This window comes from Myotis brandtii, unplaced genomic scaffold, assembly GCF_000412655.1.
Source record: "Myotis brandtii unplaced genomic scaffold, ASM41265v1 scaffold374, whole genome shotgun sequence".
NCBI lineage: Eukaryota > Metazoa > Chordata > Mammalia > Chiroptera > Vespertilionidae > Myotis > Myotis brandtii.
This window is the reverse complement of record NW_005364372.1, coordinates 594695-612290: the sequence shown is the minus strand read 5'-3', so window position 1 is coordinate 612290 and position 17596 is coordinate 594695. Positions and strand designations below refer to the sequence as shown.

Here is a 17596-nt window from a genome sequence, read left to right as displayed (position 1 = left end):
GGCGCGGGATCCGTTCCCGGGCGGGCTGTTGGGGACGCTTCCATTGATTTCGAGTTGCGTCGTTCTGTAATTAAATATCGCAACGACACGCAGTTCTGTGCTAATAAGTCTCTTCCGAGGCTGATTACGAGGTCCCCGCTCCGACCCTTCCAGGAGGGACGATGAGCGCTAGATTTACGCAAAGGTCCAGTTGTCCCCCTCCCCCCCCCAAGGGCATGGAAGAATTACGCATGGAGTAGTCGGGGCCGGTGAAAATGAACAGGCGTTAAGTTTGCATGTTAGTGTAGCAGGCGGGTAAGCCGTGAACTTGCTAACGTGCTCCCCGTCCCGGGGTGCTGGTTTCGGGAGGACACCGGCTGCTGGGGGAGTTTCGGTGGTTCTGGAGATAGTCCTCCCCGCAAACTGGAAAAGCAGCCGCCCCTGGGGCCCTGACAAAGTCTGTGCTCCCCAGGCAGGGTTTTGGCAGTTGGAAAACTGGGTGAGTGGGAATGTCACGGGCGGGAGGATGCGGGGTTGGAGGGTGGGGGGAATGTGTGTGCATAAACGGGAAGCGGCGGAATCACAGCGAGAGGGGCCGCTCTGCTTGAAGGTGGCCGCTCCAAATCACCCAGGGGTGTTGGGGCGCACGGGTTTCCGATCTGACTGCACTCCCTCCGGCTGTCTCGTGGTACAGTGTTGGGTAACGCCTAGAAATGCCTGGTAATTCTGAGCCAGCAAAATGAGGGTGAGGAACGTGATGGACGGGCCAGGCCTCATTCTGGGTTCAGGTGGGTCCAGGTAATGCTCGGAGCCCTATGCCCAGAACAGCTCCCACCCAGCCCTCCCTACCTGGCAGAGCCAGCTCCGTTAGCCGCCAAGTCTCCAGGGCTTTTCACCGGGACCAAGTTGCTGGGCCCTGTTGTTGACTGATGACTTAGGTATTTCGATGTTTAGATATGCAGATTGTGGGCCTCCAGTTGTAGTCCCTTGGTTGGTCCAGAATATGTTAGGGCCTGGAGGAAAGTTATTTTTTTGGAAACATAAATTACCTGGAACAACCCCCTTTAAAGGTTAGAGCCTGCTATTCAAAGTATAGCAACAGTGGGCCAGCCGAGTAGGAATCCCCTGGGAGCTTGTTGGAAATGCGGACTCTCAGGTCCACTCTGGACCATGAATCTGAATGTGCATTTGACGGAGTCCCTTGAGGATTGTGTAATACAATAAAGCTTGAGCTGCCCTGGGTTAGAACTTAGATATAAATGATCTCTTTTTTTCAAAGAACTGAATTGATCTTTAAGTTCTTTTCTCTTTTTAAAAAAATATATTTTATTGATTTTTTATAGAGAGGAAGGGAGAGGGATAGAGAGTTAGAAACATCAATCAGCTGCCTCCTGCACACCCCCTACTGGGGATGTGCCCACAACCAAGGTACATGCCCTTGACCTGACTCAAACCTGGGACCCTTCAGTCCGCAGGCCGACGCTCTATCCACTGAGCCAAACTGGTTAGGGCAGTGGTCGGCAAACTCATTAGTCAACAGAGCCAAATATCAACAGTACAACGATTGAAATTTCTTTTGAGAGCCAAATTTTTTAAACTTAAACTATATAGGTAGGTACATTGTTATTAACTTAATTAGGGTACTCCTAAGGCTTAGGAAGAGCCACACTCAAGGGGCCAAAGAGCCGCATGTGGCTCTCAAGCCACAGTTTGCCAACCACGGGGTTAGGGCGTCTTTTCAGCACCTGTTGGTATACTTCTTGGTAGCTATAATAAAGTGAAATGGCTCAAAAATGATCTCAGAATAAAATGTCCCTTTGTCTTTTTTACTATTGTGTATCTAAATTATTTGAGGAAGAAGGTTGTGATGGTTCTATAGCTTCTGAATTGGTTTTATTTATCTTCCTCAAGCTAAAGGCTTGAAAGTATGGGAAAGGTATGGATTGTACAACAAATTATGTAGCCTTCTGCAAACAACACTTTTCATGACTTTTAAGAGGGGCATAAAGTCAAGGGGAAATTTCTTCAATTTTGAGGAAATGCTTTTAATTGTTGTTGCTTTTCCTCTGGAGAGGCCAACTCTCAATTTCTTAAGAAATTAAGAAATATCGGTGACTTAGTTTCTCCCATACAGTTTTGAGGTCTTCTGGAATTGAACAATGATGTACCTGGTTTTGAGCTTATGCAGGTCCAAGGGTGTTTGGTCTCACACCGAACTCCTGGCCAGGGTTTGGGCTCAGGTGTGGACATTAGTCATGTTGTCTTCTTCACTGATTTTTTTTTTTGTACTTTTCCTTTTTTTGGGGGGGGGGCGTGTTAGAATTTTTAGTTGTTTAGGCTCCAGCTTTTAATGAGAAGAATGAGCATAGTTGCTTCAGAATCAAAGGAGAAATTGAGATGAATATATGGCAGTTCTCTGGCGGTAAGCTCCCATAAGGAAAGTCAGATGTCATGAATTCATTGACTTTCTTATTTAGAACCCTTTTTTATATGGGAAGCAAAAGCTTTATTACTATTGTGTGTAATTCTGCAATTGACATAAACCTAAAGTAAAAAACCAGTGCCGTATCATTTCCTTTGACTGTACAAGTATAGTTTAATTAGTTATTATTTTTTTGTTAATCCTCACCTGAGTTATTGATTTTTTACAGAGAGGAAGGGAGAGGGATAGAGAGTTAGAAACATTGATGAGAGAGAAACATCGATCAGCTGCCTCCTGCACACTCCCCACTGGGGATGTGCCCGCAACCAAGGTACATGCCCTTGACCGGAATCGAACCTGGGACCCTTAAGTCTGCAGGCCGACGCTCTATCCACTGAGCCAAACCGGTTAGGGCTATATTGGTTTTTAGAGAGAGTGGAAGAGAGGGGGAGAGACAGAGACAGAGAGAAACATCGATGTGAGGGAGACACATCTATTGGTTGCCTCCTACACTCATCCCAGGGATGGGGCCTGCAACCCAGGTACACACCCTTGACTGGAATCGAACCCTGGACCCTTCAGTTCCAGGGTGAACCCTTTAACCACTGGGCAAAACCGGTCAGGGCTAGTTTAATTTTAGAGTATAGTATTTATAACCTGGAAAATAAATAATCAAAGCTGAAGAGAACTATTTTGTTGTTGTAGAATTGTGGGTGAGGATGATGGAGGGAAACTTTTTACTCCTGAAGAGTATGAAGAATACAAAAGAAGAGTTTTACCTATGCGCTTACAGAATAGATTGTTCGTGAGCTGGCGATCCCCAACTGGAATGGATTGTAAACTTGTGGGCCCAGAGACACTGTGTTTTTGTACACACAGGTAAGATATTTTATCGCTAAGTTCTCTGGTGATTAGAAAATATAAAACTGTAGCAGAGCGTATCTTCCTTCTATAAGTAACATTACATGTGATAATGGAGAAACATTTAAATAGGCCTTTGTGTTATACACTAGAAATTATCTAAATTTCTTTTAAATGTGATTTAAAAATTCTATTTTATCCTGTTAGAACTCAGTACAGTCCATTACCTTAAGTATCTCTTCTCTTGCCTTTGGTGAAAACGGTATTGATGCCCCCATGGCTTTGTCAGGGGCCTCTCACTTAGGCTGGGGAGAACCGCTGCCTCTCCCACCTCTGGACAAGGTGGTTGTGGACGGGTCCTCAGACTGCAGAACCGCTGGAGTTGACCCACATCGACCAGCTTCTCAATCTACACAAAGAAGCAGTTCTCTTCCAATTTTCTAATCTCACTTTATACTTTAAGAAACACTGTTTTGTTCCTACCTTTCTTTAAACAAACAGAAATACTGAGCTCACAGCTTTTTATTATGCTTGGTCCGTTTCCAAGCAACGCGCACGGAGCAAAGGAAATACCTGAGGGCCCGCGCCTGGAGGCGTGTTGCCTGTACCTGCGGTGTGCGTTTGGCTGTTTGTCGTGTTTTCCTTTACATTTTTCTACAGTCCCAGGTCACAGTTGTGAAGCTCAAAAGGACAAAGCTGCTTCATGGAAACAAGTCACTGAACCCTGATGTGCTTTTAGGTTAACAACTCGAACTTTCTGTTCCCAAGCAGCCGTGGAAGGAGGACCGCCCTGTTCTGATAGCGTCTGGGCCTCTTTCAGGAGACACTGTATAGTTGCTATTTACAGACTCGCAGTTTGCCAGAGGTTGTTAGGCAGTTGCTAGGATGAGTAATGTTGTATATAGATTGATTTGAAATTTAGTTAGCAACTCCCACTGAAAATGCTGTGGAGGAAAGGAAAAGGTGAGTTACATTGATATCTTTCAGAATGGATACATTTGTGTTAGTTTTAATTTTTAGTCTTATACAGATTTAGTGCCTGTCTCTTACCTATGCAGCATGACATTAACCTTCAAAATGGACCCAACTCAACTTAAAAAAAAATACATATTTTTAATGATTTCAGAGAGAGAGAGAGAGAGAGAGAGAGAGAGAGAGAGAGAGAGAGAAACATCAATGATGGGAGAGAATTGTTGATTGGCTGCCTCCTACACAGCCCCTCCTGGGGGGATGGATCCCACAACCCAGGCATGTGCCCCGACCAGAAATCAAACCATGACCTCCTGGTACATAGGTTGACGCTCAACCACTGAGCCATGCTGGTAGGGCACCCAACTCAACTTTGATGGATAAGTTCTTAAGTACCAGAACTCAGATCTCTGTCTACCTAAGCCCCTCCCCCCATAATAAAAGTGAAACATGTTTATTACGGAAAATGTAGAGGATTATATAGAACAGTAGAAAGAAGACTCACCACCCAAAGCCAGCTGCTGTTAATATATTTTATTATATTCATATAATTCATTTACATCGTTTATTTAATTAATTATGTGCGAGTATAACTATTGAACCAGTTTTTCATGACAGAATTACAGAAATATGTTTTCACATTATGTGGTAATCACAGGCAAGATTTTTAATACCTGCTGGATGTTTGAGCTGGTTCACTATGTGTTCCCCAGAGGTGTGGGTGTCTCAGGGGTGTACCAGGTGGAAGGGTAGGTTAGGGGAAGGGCAGACTCTAATTCTGGCTCTATCCCTTGCTTTAACCAATTCTGCTTTTATCTATTTTATATATTATAGTTCTGTAAAAGATTTTATTTGAAGAAAGAGTTTCACTAGTAAAAAATTTGATAACTATTGTTTTGTAATTTACTTAATCATGCCTTTGTTATTAGTGGTGTGTGTGTGTGTATGTGTATGTGTATGGTTATGTATGTATGGGTGTAGACGTATATATTTGCTATTGTAAGTACTGTTGCTAGTACTATATTTATGCACACACTCTATATGTGGAATTATATTCTTAGGGTATATTTTAAAAAATGAACTCTCTGGGTTAAAGGATGGATCTATTTAAGTTTCTTAAAACATTAAATGGGATTAGTTCGTTTTTTGTTTGTTTTTAATCCTCACCCAAGGATATTTTTCCATTGATTTTTAGAGAGAGTGGAAGAGAGGGAAAGACTGAGAGAAACATCGATGTGAGAGAAACACATTGATTGGTTGCTTCCTCCACTGCACTCTGACCAGGGCCCAGGCCAGGGAGGAGCCTGCAACCGAGGTATGTGCCCTTGACCAGAATTGAACCCGGGACCTTTTGGTCCACAGGCCAACACTCTGTCTACTGAGCCAAACCGGCTAGGGTGGACTGTTTCTTTTGTAACACTCTTGGCAGCATTGTAAATTATGTGTAGTTTAAAAAAAGCTTTGGCTCTCTTTGCTAAGTGAAAAATGGCATCTTGTTCTTTTAACTTCTGTTACCTAGATTAATATTGAGAATAATAAATTTAATATCATTTTACTGAATACCACCTTATGAGAAGGAAGGGCATAGTCTATTTAAGAAAATTACTTAGTATTTTAACCTATAAAAATAAATTGAAGTAATGCACTTTAATAAAAAGGATTTTTATAAAGAATTTATTTATAAGAGTATGGGTGGCCTCCCATACTCTTAGGTTGTGCTTTCATTTAAAAAAATCTGTAGTGGTATGTACTTTAAGGGAATCACATCTACACTAATAAAAGAGAAAGATGCAAATTGACCATACCTTTGTGACGCCCACCAGCCAATCAGGAGCGAGTATGCAAATTAACCCAACAAAGATGGTGGGTTAATTTGCATACACAGGCACCGAGCCACCCCAGCCACTCTGGGCCTCTGAATAGCGTGGGAAGGCAGAAAGGCCACTCTGGCCGGAGCGAAGGCGGTGCTGGCAGCCAGGGGAAGGAAGGCCCATTCTTGCACGAATCTTCGTGCATCGGGCCTCTAGTAATATTTATAATATTTCTTGTATATTGCTGTGATTACTAAAAATAAAAATCTAAGAATGAAGGTTTCTCTGATCAAAGTAATATAGCTTCCAGAAATACTGCAAGTAGGGGATTTTATTTTCACCTTACCAAAAAGAATGATGAAACAAAAATAAAATGAAAAAGAATCATTTGCATTTAACAGAATAGAAATAGTGATTTCTGACATTACCTGCACTGTGTTTTTATCCCCCCCCCCCTTTTTAGGTACAAACAGCATAAAACTGACTTTGAAACGGTTCCACAGCAGCGCCCCATTAGCTTGCCTTGCCGAGTGACCGGCTGCCAGTGCAGGGCTTACCTTTATGTGCCTTTGAATGGCACGCAGCCCATTCGCTGCAGGTGCAAACACTTTGCTGATCAGCACAGTGCCACGCCTGGCTTTATGTGCAATGCCTGTGAGTGACATTATTACAAATACACCAACAGAATGTTTTTATTGAATATTTAATGTGTCTTTGTGCCAGTTTTATTGTCAGTATGAAACAAAACATTTTGATGGGTAGCTACTCTAAAATTTTATTTTATTTTATTTTAAAATTGCCTCTCGCACACACCCTGACTGAGGATCGAACCCGAAACCTGGGTACGTGTCCTGATTGGGAGTCGGACCCACAACCTTTTTGGTGTATGGGACGATACTCAGCTATCTGAGCCATCCGTCCAGGGCCTTCTTTCCTTTTTATGTTTAACAGGATTCTGTTGCATCCTTTCTTTGTCTATGTGTCGGCCTTCCAATATGGCTTTCGTGGGGAGTTGACCCATAGAGAGGCTTTCACATTATCTCTTCACCTGGACCTGGCCACTGGTTGTCCCCACCACACCTGCTTTTAACTCAGTATTTGAGGAAAGGGCCTGCATTTCCTGGCTCTCCAGTGTTCAGCCCAATTTCTTTTAGTCCTCATTGGTTTTCCCTATTTTTCCCCCTGCTAGTACCCATGACTGCTTTAGAATCTTTTAGAAGTAAGAGCAGTGGCTGGGAGGGAGTTCCAGGTCTGGAGATAATAGTTACCAGGGTTAGAGGACAGCACATGAGGAATCCAGATTCAGGTGCTTAGGCCAAGCTGAGCATTTTTGGAGCAGGCAGCTCAGTCCCTACATTTAAGAACTTAACTCCCTTTACACCTTGATTCAGGTTCCAAGTGTTCAGGATTCCATAGTTGCTTCACTTGTGCTTGTGGTCAGCCTGCGTATGCCCATGACACAGTAGTGGAAACTAAGCAAGAGAGACTGGCTCAAGGAAAACCAGTGGGACGGGATGCTCCTTACGCGGCAATGGGAGGATTAACCGGCTTCAGCTCACTAGCAGAAGGCTACATGCGGTTAGATGACAGTGGAATTGGTAAGTGATGCACAAGTGTGAGCTTGTTATATTGTTTTTATGTGTGGACAATAGTGAAGCCTTATGTTTGTTTAGCACTTTATATCCTTCATGTTTTTTTTCCCCCCAGAAAACATTCTCTTATTTTTATTTTTTAAAAAAGGTTTAATTGCCACTACACAATAGATGGTTATTATAGAAAATTTAGAAAGCACAAGAGAAAAGATCATTCTTTTCCCCAATATTTGTACCCAAATCCCAACCCATAACCACATTGTTTGTAAAGCTGAATAATAAATAATATTTCCTTTATTTGATATGATACAGTTTATTATTTTATTGTATGCAATTTTTACCATTATAGCCATCTCATTTTGGAAACATAGGCTTATGTCTATGTGTGAATATGCACATGCATGTATAGGCGTGTAATCACATCTATAATAATGCATGCTCACAGGCATGTATGTGTATGTACAGAACCCGCAACCTTTTGGTATATGAGATGACGCTCCAACCAAGCCACACCAGTGAGGGCTAATTGTTATTCTTCATAGTATGTTTTGATATTTGGTATGGTAAATTCCTCCCATTTGTTTCTTTATTTTTTTCAAGATTGCCCTGATACATTTGTGCTTCTCTAGTAACTAGTTTTACAAGTAGCTTGTTAAATTTCATAAATGAGTCCTTTTTCAATATTTATGGATACCTGATTCTATTAGGTGCATGCAATGATTACAGAATACACAGTTACCACCGGCAAAAAATAATCAATTATAATGAGGTTGATGATGACCAGGGGTTGTTCCAACCTCTTTACATCTGTTACCTCATTTAATCCTCACAACTCTGAGTTGGGTGCTATTACTAATCCCATTTTACAGGTGAGGAAACTCAGCACAGGAGTAAGACATCTTGTTCTGTGCTACTCAGCTAGCAAGTGGTAGGGTTGGTTCAACCCAGGTTGTTCTGGGCACCTTAGTCTGCCTCATTGTTGTCTATTTCAAAAGCAAATGTTTTATGCTGCTTTTGTTACTAGTCATTGTTATTCTACTTAATCTTAGAGTTTTAAATAAGTGTTCAGCTAATTTTGCAAGTAATGGTATTTTTGCCTCCTCCTTCCAACATTTAGGAGTCTTCTTACTCTGACTAACCAAAATGTCTGGTACTTTTAGAACGATACTAAGTAGTAGAGGTAGTGGCTGATATCTTTTTTCTAGTATTTTATCATTTAAACATTTTTATAATATAAAAAAAGAAAACGTGCCCCTTTTGGCCCTTGAGGGAAGGTGAGGGGAAGAAAGGTGAGAGTGAGGAGAGGAAACATAAAATATTTTTGTCTGGACTTCAGATATAGGGGATGCGGGGTAAAGGGATGTCTGCTCGGTTAGCCACGTAGAGTCCTGGACAGAGATGACCCCTTGCTGGAATTTGGTTCCTCAGTGTTGCAGAGGGAGCCCAGAATTCCCAGCTCGTAACTGAACTGTGCGGCCCGGGGCCTGCACGGTCTCTGTTATAGCAAGGGGCAAGGGTGGCCCCAGAACGGAGCTAGAGGTGGGTCCCCTGAGCTCTGGGGGATTCAGTAGAGGAAGTGGCAGGCATCGAGGTTGCCTGCACTCCTAGTGAGAGTAAGAATGAGGCTACCAGGCCCTACCAAGCTGAGAGACTGAATTGCCACTTAGGTCAGCCTCGCCGGTTGAAGTCTGTAGTGCACGCAGCAACCAGAGGAAGGCACAAGGGCCTGGCTGGACCTGAGCACCCCTTCCTACACTCGCACCAGCCACAGGGTAGAGGAGTGCAGAAGGAGGGCCGGGAATCTGAGACTGAGCAGCTGCCCCACACTGCTTCGTTATAAGGACAGACTAACTTGTAAAACCAAATAGGACTGAAAGTGTATTTTCTTTCCCTCTACCGCAGGATGGAGATAGGGGTGTGGGGGAGGTGAGGTTTGTGAAGAAGATAGAGTACTTATGCATACATTTTCTCTGCACTTCCTTCCTCAAAAGTCAATTATTTTGCAGTTGGTCTTTGTAGGGTGTGGTTTTGGGTTGTGATGTTTCCTCATTTCATTGAAGAAGGTTTCTTTTTTTTTTAAATACTGGTTTGTAGTTGTTTTTTGAGTGAGGGATAGAGTAAAAACACACTTATTCTTCCCCCTTAAACTAGAGTTTCTTTATCAAAATCTTGCTTTTGATTGTTTTTATAACTTTGTTAACATTTTGCACTCTTTGCTGGAATTCAGTCACATTTGTGCATATCTATATTTTTTTCTGTGAAAAAGGTCTCTGAGAAATAAAAATACTTTTACCCTTCTTCCCTTACTTTATATGGATGGTAAAAATCTAAAACAAAAATTTCCTTTTTATAGAATGGATTTTTTAAGAATATAAATTTTTATTGATTTCAGAGAGGAAGGGAGAGGGAGAGAGAGATAGAAATAACAATGATGAGGGAGAATCATTGATCAGCTACCTCCTGCACACCCCAAACTGGGGATTGAGCCTGCAACCTGGGCATGTGCCCTGCCTGGGAATCGAACCGTGACCTCCTGGTTCATAGGTTGGTATTCAACCACTGAGCCATGCCAGCCGGGCCAGACTAGATTTTTCTAATGATTCTGATAGGTTCTAATTTATTTCACATTTGAAATAACTTCTTTGAGTCATAACAAATAGAGGTTTAGTTTTCATTTTTCATGTACTTTGTTATCAGGTGCACCTTCAGCTGAATTTTTAGACTCTCCAGGTACGGCCATGGACCATCCATTTCTAAAGGCATTTCAAGCATCATCTACTTCTCCAGAAACACTAACAGATGGTAATGAAATTAAATTGAGAAATTTGTTTGGATGTAGAAAATAAGAATTCAGATAGAATCATTGGTAAGCTCTCTTTGCCCCCAGTATCCACAATTTGATTATCATTTTATTTTATAATAGCCAGGCAGTGAGAAAAAGCAAGAAACTTTATTTTTTATTGGGGAAAATTGCTAAATCTGAGAATTAGGAGGATTCTGATAATACAATAATTTGAAGTTTTAAAACCTTATTCCGGTAAGTTATTGCTTTGATGTCTGAGTAAGAGAGCCCTCTGATGGACTAATTGCCTTGATCCTTTAGGCTGACAGAGTGTGGTTATACTCTGGTGATTATCGGGAATTACATGATTCTTGTGTTGCTGGTTGAGGGTACATTCATGTGTTTTAAAAATGAGAACAGGTGTTCAGATTGATACTCTATTTTGGATGTGAAGGGATCCAACCAGACATTCACCTGAAATGAAGGTGAACTTTTCCATGGAACTGGGCTCTTGGTATACCTATAAAGAAAACCAGATTTTCCTTCTGAGGCAATTAAAAGTTTCTTTCAGCAATACACTAGTGCTCTTATATGAAAAAGCTATATTGTGCTATTTAATATGAACCCATTAAATATTTGCAAAATGTTTGTCAGTGAAAGTTACTTTTGTGTTATGATGCTCTGCTTTCTAAAAAGGAATTAAGTAGTAGGAGCAATTCTCCATTTAGGCCATTTCTGGTTTGAAAAATAAAAAAATCATCAGGTAGGAGGAAAGTTTTCTTTCTGTTTTTATTTCAGGAAAATTTATAATTATGGAAATATATTACTTAGAATTGTTTATTTTCTTATTAGTAGGTACAAGTAGTCAAGTTTCTCCCTTAAGGAGACCTGAGGAGGATGATATGGCTTTCTTTGAAAGACGATACCAGGAAAGGGTAAGTCTGTGGAGAAATCTGCTTACGTTAAGCATTTACTTGTAACAGAGACACCATAGAACAATTAAATATTGATTGTAGATTGTCCTGAAAAATAATTTATGAAGTCTTTACTTATAGGTGGTGTTAGGCCATGGGGCTTATTTAGAACAATTCAGAGAGAAACAGGATTGATGAGTAATATGATAATACACTGGTTAATTTATGGAGCTCATTAAGATTGACTAAATATACAAATAAAATTGTCAGTAATAACAATCTACCATCAGCAGATTTATAAATTATATGTGTCTTGAATTCATAATATGTGGTAGTTCTTCTTAGCGACTTCTAGGTATATCCATACTGAAGTTAAAATTATTCAATAGCCTTTAAGAAACAGAACACTAATCATACATGTATTTTAACATCTTCTAGGGCTCAACAACTACAGTATTAAAGTGTTCCTATATTTCAGTAATGATAGTGTTCATCAGTTCTCCACCACACTGTAAACTCCTTAGGGCTAAGTGTAGTCTTTTATTCATCAGAACTAAGTACAGCGACTTGTACATAATATGTTTTCAATAAACATTTATGGAAAAAAATAAACATCATTGATATTCCTTTCTTATATGTCATCTGATTACACATTTGATGTGTTTCATGCGGTGTTCGTATTTGAGAGTTTTGTTTTTTTGTTTATGGATGGGTGAAAGGATGTTGGCTTAATGAGGTTTGGGGGATGTTATCCAGTCATATGGCACATTCCCCGAAGTGCTTTCTTTAGGATGATTTTATAGTTGCCTTGTTGGCATTTTTAATTTCTCCAAGTAGGTAATAAGTGCCATGAAAGAAAAGACACTCTTGTCACCTTTTGTCCTGTCCTCCACAACTCTTAGACAAAAAGATGAAGAAAAAGAAGACTATTATATAAATTACCTTCCAAGAGAAGAGGAAGTGAGTAGGGGACAGAGATAAGCTTGTTTTCCTGCTGAAGAATTTTGAAGTAGCGGGGAGAGTCCTCCTATGATTTAAGGCAGAGCTAGAAAATGGAAGTTTCCACAGTGATGGGAATGTTCTGTATCTGTGTTGTAGCTGTGACTCTGTAAGTCTAAATTAAATAAATTAAACTGTACTTCCTCAGTCACACTAGCCACATTTCTAGCCACATGGGGCTAGTGGCTACCTTCCTGGACAGGTCTAAGGGAAAGCTCTGCTTTAAGGGAAAAAGGGGGTAGTAGGAACCCAGGAGGAAGATGACATGTTCAGAGTGACAAAAGGAAAGGTGATTTTTGCGACATCATTAGGGATAAATTTTTAATCAAGTCAAGCTCTATTCTTGGAATACACACATTAACGGCTGAATTTTAGTTTTTCCTCAAAGGCTTATGAGGGACAGGGTTCCAGAACTTCTCCCTTCCCTCCTCCAGAAGTCCAGGTAATATGGGCTGCCTTGAAAACATGCCAGTGGGATTTGCTTGTGGGAAGATAATGGAGGGGAGTTCTTACCTGTGAATGTTTTGGAGGATATACCTGGCCCACCCAGGATGCTTATTATAACCATCCAGACTGCTTGTTATATCTAGACCTAGAATTTATGGATTTATGAGATGTAGTTTATAATTCTCTGCCTTGTGTGATTTATGGATTTATGAGATACAGCTTATAAACTCTCCAGCCTGTCTGATTAATAGAGTATAAAAACGGAGAAGCTCAGACTTAAACAACTTCTGAGCTGACATGTGCTGTACACATTGTTAGTACTCTTCTGTTATTCCAAAAAACCAAGACATGCACCATTGAGGGAAAAGGGGGGATTAGGAAACGGAATCTGATGGGTTCAGAGCACTTACAAAGTAATGCTCTGCTTGTACAGACCTACCTGGGAGGGAGCTATTGTGGGCTTGGTTTTCCAGCCCTCCACAATAAACTGAGTATCGCAATAAAGTGAGCAGTAATCTTTTGCTCGTGGAGGTCTTGCCTTCATTTTGTTAAAAAAAAAAAGCAACATCTGTGAAGTGCAATAAAGATAAGCACAATAAAACGAGGTGTGTCTGTATTTCAATGAGCAAACACTTCCTTAACTTTTGTTTTTTTTTAGCATCTTTCCTAATTTTTAATGTTGCTGTTAATCTAACACTTGGCCTAAATGAGAGAGGAAAGGAGACTAGTATTGGTTGAGTGCTTCTTAAGTATGTTGATCTGTATACATACGATCTTACTTACACCTTTAGAACAACCCTGAGATGTACCTATTACTATGACCTTTTTTTCCACAAATGAGAAAACTATTGGTTAAATAACTTGCCTCAAATAGTTAAACGACAGAGGTGGGGTTTGAGTACTCTTCCCTCTGACTCCAAAGCCTATCATCTTTGCCTTAGAATAGGGTGTTCCTTTGGGGCCTTCAGATGACCTGCTGACGGACAGTGTGCAAGAGTGATATGAGTATATGGTCTCTGAATGAGGTGCCCAGCCAACTTAAACAGGAGCGAGCAGGAAAAATGGGGAGGAGACAGAGATGAGATTCATTCAATTTTATTATTAGGAAGTTATCACTTATAATTTGATGAGATTGGGAAGCCTGGTTTCCTGATATTATTTCCTGTCACCTTAGCAGTGGTTCTCAACCTTCTGGCCCTTAAAACACAGTTCCTCATGTTGTGACCCAACCATAAAATTATTTTCGTTGCTACTTCATAACTGTAGTGTTGCTACTGTTATGAATCGTAATGTAAATATCTGATATGCAGGATGGTCTTAGGCGACCCCTGTGAAAGGGTCATTCGACCGCCAAAGGGGTCGCGACCCACAGGTTGAGAACCGCTGCCTTAGAGCAGTGGTTGGCAAACTGCGGCTCGCGAGCCACATGCGGCTCTTTGGCCCCTTGAGTGTGGCCACGAAGTTTCAATCGCACTGTCCGTGCGCACCCGCACGTGGTATTTTGTGGAAGAGCCACACTCAAGGGGCCGCAGTTTGCCGACCACTGCCTTAGAGGGTAGGAGGCCCTGCCTGCAGCTGCCATGCCCCAAATTTTCTCAGCCTTCTCTTGCCCAGAGTGAGGCAGTGGTGCTGCCTCTGGGAATCGGTGTGTGAGTGGCAGTAAGAGGCAGGTGGGTTTTGTTTTCTCTGTTGTTGTTTCCCCTGTGGAAAGGGTTATATGTTTCTAAAAGGTCGGAAGGCTGCTGCTTAGGGTATGCAAGCTTCTTTGCTGCAGTTTCCGTGGAGAAGGACAACTTTTAGGAAGGGAACTGTGCAAATGTAGAAACGAGAATGATAGGAAACTACCCTTAAAGCAGTCCGCATTCCAGAAATAATCCGGCTGGCTTAGGTGTGTTCTATAACCCTGTAAGTGAATGTGTTTAGGCTGATGGAAGGTTAGGTATTTCAGCTTTTAGAAAATAATATTGAATGGCCTTTAAAATGATATTTATTCATTTTCTCCAAAGAAGTACTCATTATACATTCTTTTTATGCAAATGCTTCTGTAAATTTGAATTCAGACCATATTTTTAAAATGCAATTAGGTCCCTTCAACTCTCAGATTTTGGCATTGGTATTCATTAATAACTGCTATGTAACTGTGTGAAGTGGCCGTGGCAAATAAAACATGAATCCAAGTGAAGTATGTGCAACCTTTTCTTTCTTTAGAATGTTTTAAAAATTATTCTATCAACAAATATTTTACATTTACAGATAAAAATGGAAAAGGCTGCTAAGCATAAAGGAAAAGCACCAGTGCCATCAAAAACAAAACCTTCATGAAGATTATTGGGGAAATTAAAACCATCATCCAAATGTATCTTTTTTTGGTGTTTATTTAAATATAATATAGTTTATTGTCTCTCAAATTGTTTACTTCTGTTAGTATATAAAAGGCCTTTTTGGATGTTTTCTTGATTTGAATAAGTGAAATTACCTTACCTGGTATATTACTTTTATCAAATTTTATGATTTACTATTTTATCTATACTTTTTTATCTCTCCTAACAAATGAGGCTATTTTCCTATTAGTCAAAAGAATAGTAAATATCTTTAGTCTATCATAATTTAACTTTTTCAAACTATGTATCTAAAAATTAAAGCTGGCCTTGGCTGGTGTGGCTCAGTTGGTTGAGCGTCATCCTGTGGACCGAAACGTCACCAGTTCCATTCCCAGTCAGGGCACATGCCCAGGCTGCATTTGGATCCCTGGTTGGGGTGCACACAGGAGGCAGCTGATCAATGTTTCTCTTGCACATTGTTGTTATTGAGGTTTTTGAACAAATATATAGGGCCACTGTTTCAAAATAGTAAGTTAAAATGATCAATTTTTTGTTTTTTGAAACTTTGTAATGTTGATTTACGTTTTTAATAAAAAGCTATTTCAAAATTATATAATCATTTTCTAGCAGTATCTCCTGATTTTTAAGTTGTTTTGTTAACTATGCCTTGCATGTAACTGTATTGACACCCCTTGTGTCCACTTCAAATCTCTTAGCCCTACCTCCTCCTCAGTACTGCTGTGAAACACTTCCAAGCAGGCTTCTGTATTGGGACCATGTCATGACTCTCCAGGGATCCTTTGACACTGGCTTGGGATACGCACTGGAACCCTTTGCATCATACATGTGTAAAAGATATGGGGGAGTTAATGACGTTGGGACCACCCTTGAGTGACCCCCAGGGGGAAGCCAATGGATAAACATTCCCTCGTCTGTCTGTCTGCTGGGAAGGCAATTCTGAGAAGCCTTTCATAAGCTTCCCCAGTCACCCACTATTTGGTGTATCCTTATTTTAGCTTTCTCTTTCCTCCCTTTCCACTCCCTGATTCCTTCCCTTGGTTCTGTGGAGGGGAGGCTGTTCCATGATGTGACCCACAAGATGGACCTGGGCCAGAACAGAGTGCTTCCCGCAAGCCCTCTCAGAGACTGTCTGATCATAATCGGTACTTTCCTTCTGACGTAAACCAGAGCCTCTGCTGTGTCCCATGTTGTGCTGGTTCCTGGACAGGCCATTGTCCTGACCTGGCAAGTATGTACGGCATTTTTCCCGCACCTGGGACCGATGACATACCCGTACCCCCTCCATCTCGCCCTTTTCTGTATAATTCTTTGGTGCCTGGAGGATATCCACTTCCTTTTGCAGCCGCCCACACCAAGACATGCCTGTTATGTATGTTTCCCTGAATAAACTCTGCTAATTGCCGGACTCCAGTGGCCTGCCTCTTTCTTTGGTCTTTCCCTGCCCTCCTTTCAGACTTGGGGCTTTTTCTTGGGAATATGTGTACAAACAGGTTCTCTAAGATCACTTTCCAAATAAATTACCTGTATGAACATTTGTCTTAGGCTTTGCGTTTGGTTGGGGCGGTGGGGTTAAACCAGGCTAAGAGGGGTACCAGGAACACACTTAACTTCAGGATGGGGTTCTGTGACCGGATCCTTCACTGGACAGATGACAATAAAGACCCCACAGGTGTTGGTAAGTGGGACACTGATAATGCCTGGCACGAAGCATCACAGTTACCATAGTGGACTTGGGTGAAGTGCGGGTGGAAGGCAACATGTTAGGCTATACAGTAGCTGTGGCATTACAGTGGAATAGGACTGGTGGACATGATAAAGATGGAGATGTTTGTGAGCTATTGCTGACTGCTTTAGAAACCCTGAACAAGGAAAATGACATAGGTTCATGTTGGCCGCTTACCTCAAGGCCTGCCGTCAATGCCAGAGTGCGTCAATGGCACCCTTTACGGCAGTGGTTCTCAACCTTGGCTGCACATTAGAATCACCTGGAATCTTTTTAAAATCCTGATTTCTGGGCCTCATCCTCCGGAAATTCTGTTTCTTTGTTACTAATGTTGTGGCCCCACCCCATAACAAAGAAACAGAATTTCTGGTGGATGGGGCCCAGAAATCAGGATTTTAAAAAGATTCCCAGGGGATTCTAATGTGCAGCCAAGGTTGAGAACCACTGCTTTACGGAAAGTCTGTCTCATCTCCTGCAGGTGCAGACGATCTGCACTGACAACTGGCCCACAGTTAGTAGTAAAGTGCCAAGGCTGCGAAGGAAACGATGCACAGCCTCAATCATCCCCTCCAGCCAAGGCCGCATGCTGCCAGGTTAAGACTGCCACCCGGAATCACGGGATGGGGACATTGGTGTTGGTGAGCCTGATCTTGAACCCTTGGGTTTTCTTGAACTTTTGAATTGGCAGAAGCAGCTTCTCTTTTGCTAGAGGAGAGCAGCCTGTGCTTGCCTGGAGAGCCTGCAAAGACGTTAAG

General features: G+C 41.6%; 1 protein-coding gene across 3 annotated transcripts; it reads left to right on the top strand.

Moving 5' to 3' along the window:
* Positions 1 to 3086: 3086 nt before the first annotated feature.
* FAM221A (family with sequence similarity 221, member A) lies at positions 3087 to 15441 on the top strand. Of its 3 annotated transcripts, none has more exons than XM_014544621.1 (6): positions 3087 to 3280; positions 6506 to 6696; positions 7434 to 7640; positions 10332 to 10436; positions 11272 to 11351; positions 15030 to 15441. In XM_014544621.1, the coding sequence occupies exons 1-6, from the start codon at positions 3183 to 3185 to the stop codon at positions 15096 to 15098; spliced, it is 750 nt and encodes a 249-aa protein (XP_014400107.1). In that variant the 5' UTR covers positions 3087 to 3182; the 3' UTR covers positions 15099 to 15441. The 3 variants fall into 3 exon arrangements, with proteins under 3 accessions (XP_014400107.1, XP_014400108.1, XP_014400106.1); XM_014544620.1 differs by having other exon boundaries at positions 3088 to 3280; positions 11269 to 11351; XM_014544622.1 differs by lacking the exon at positions 15030 to 15441 and having other exon boundaries at positions 10332 to 10500; positions 11269 to 11346.
* Positions 15442 to 17596: the final 2155 nt, after the last annotated feature.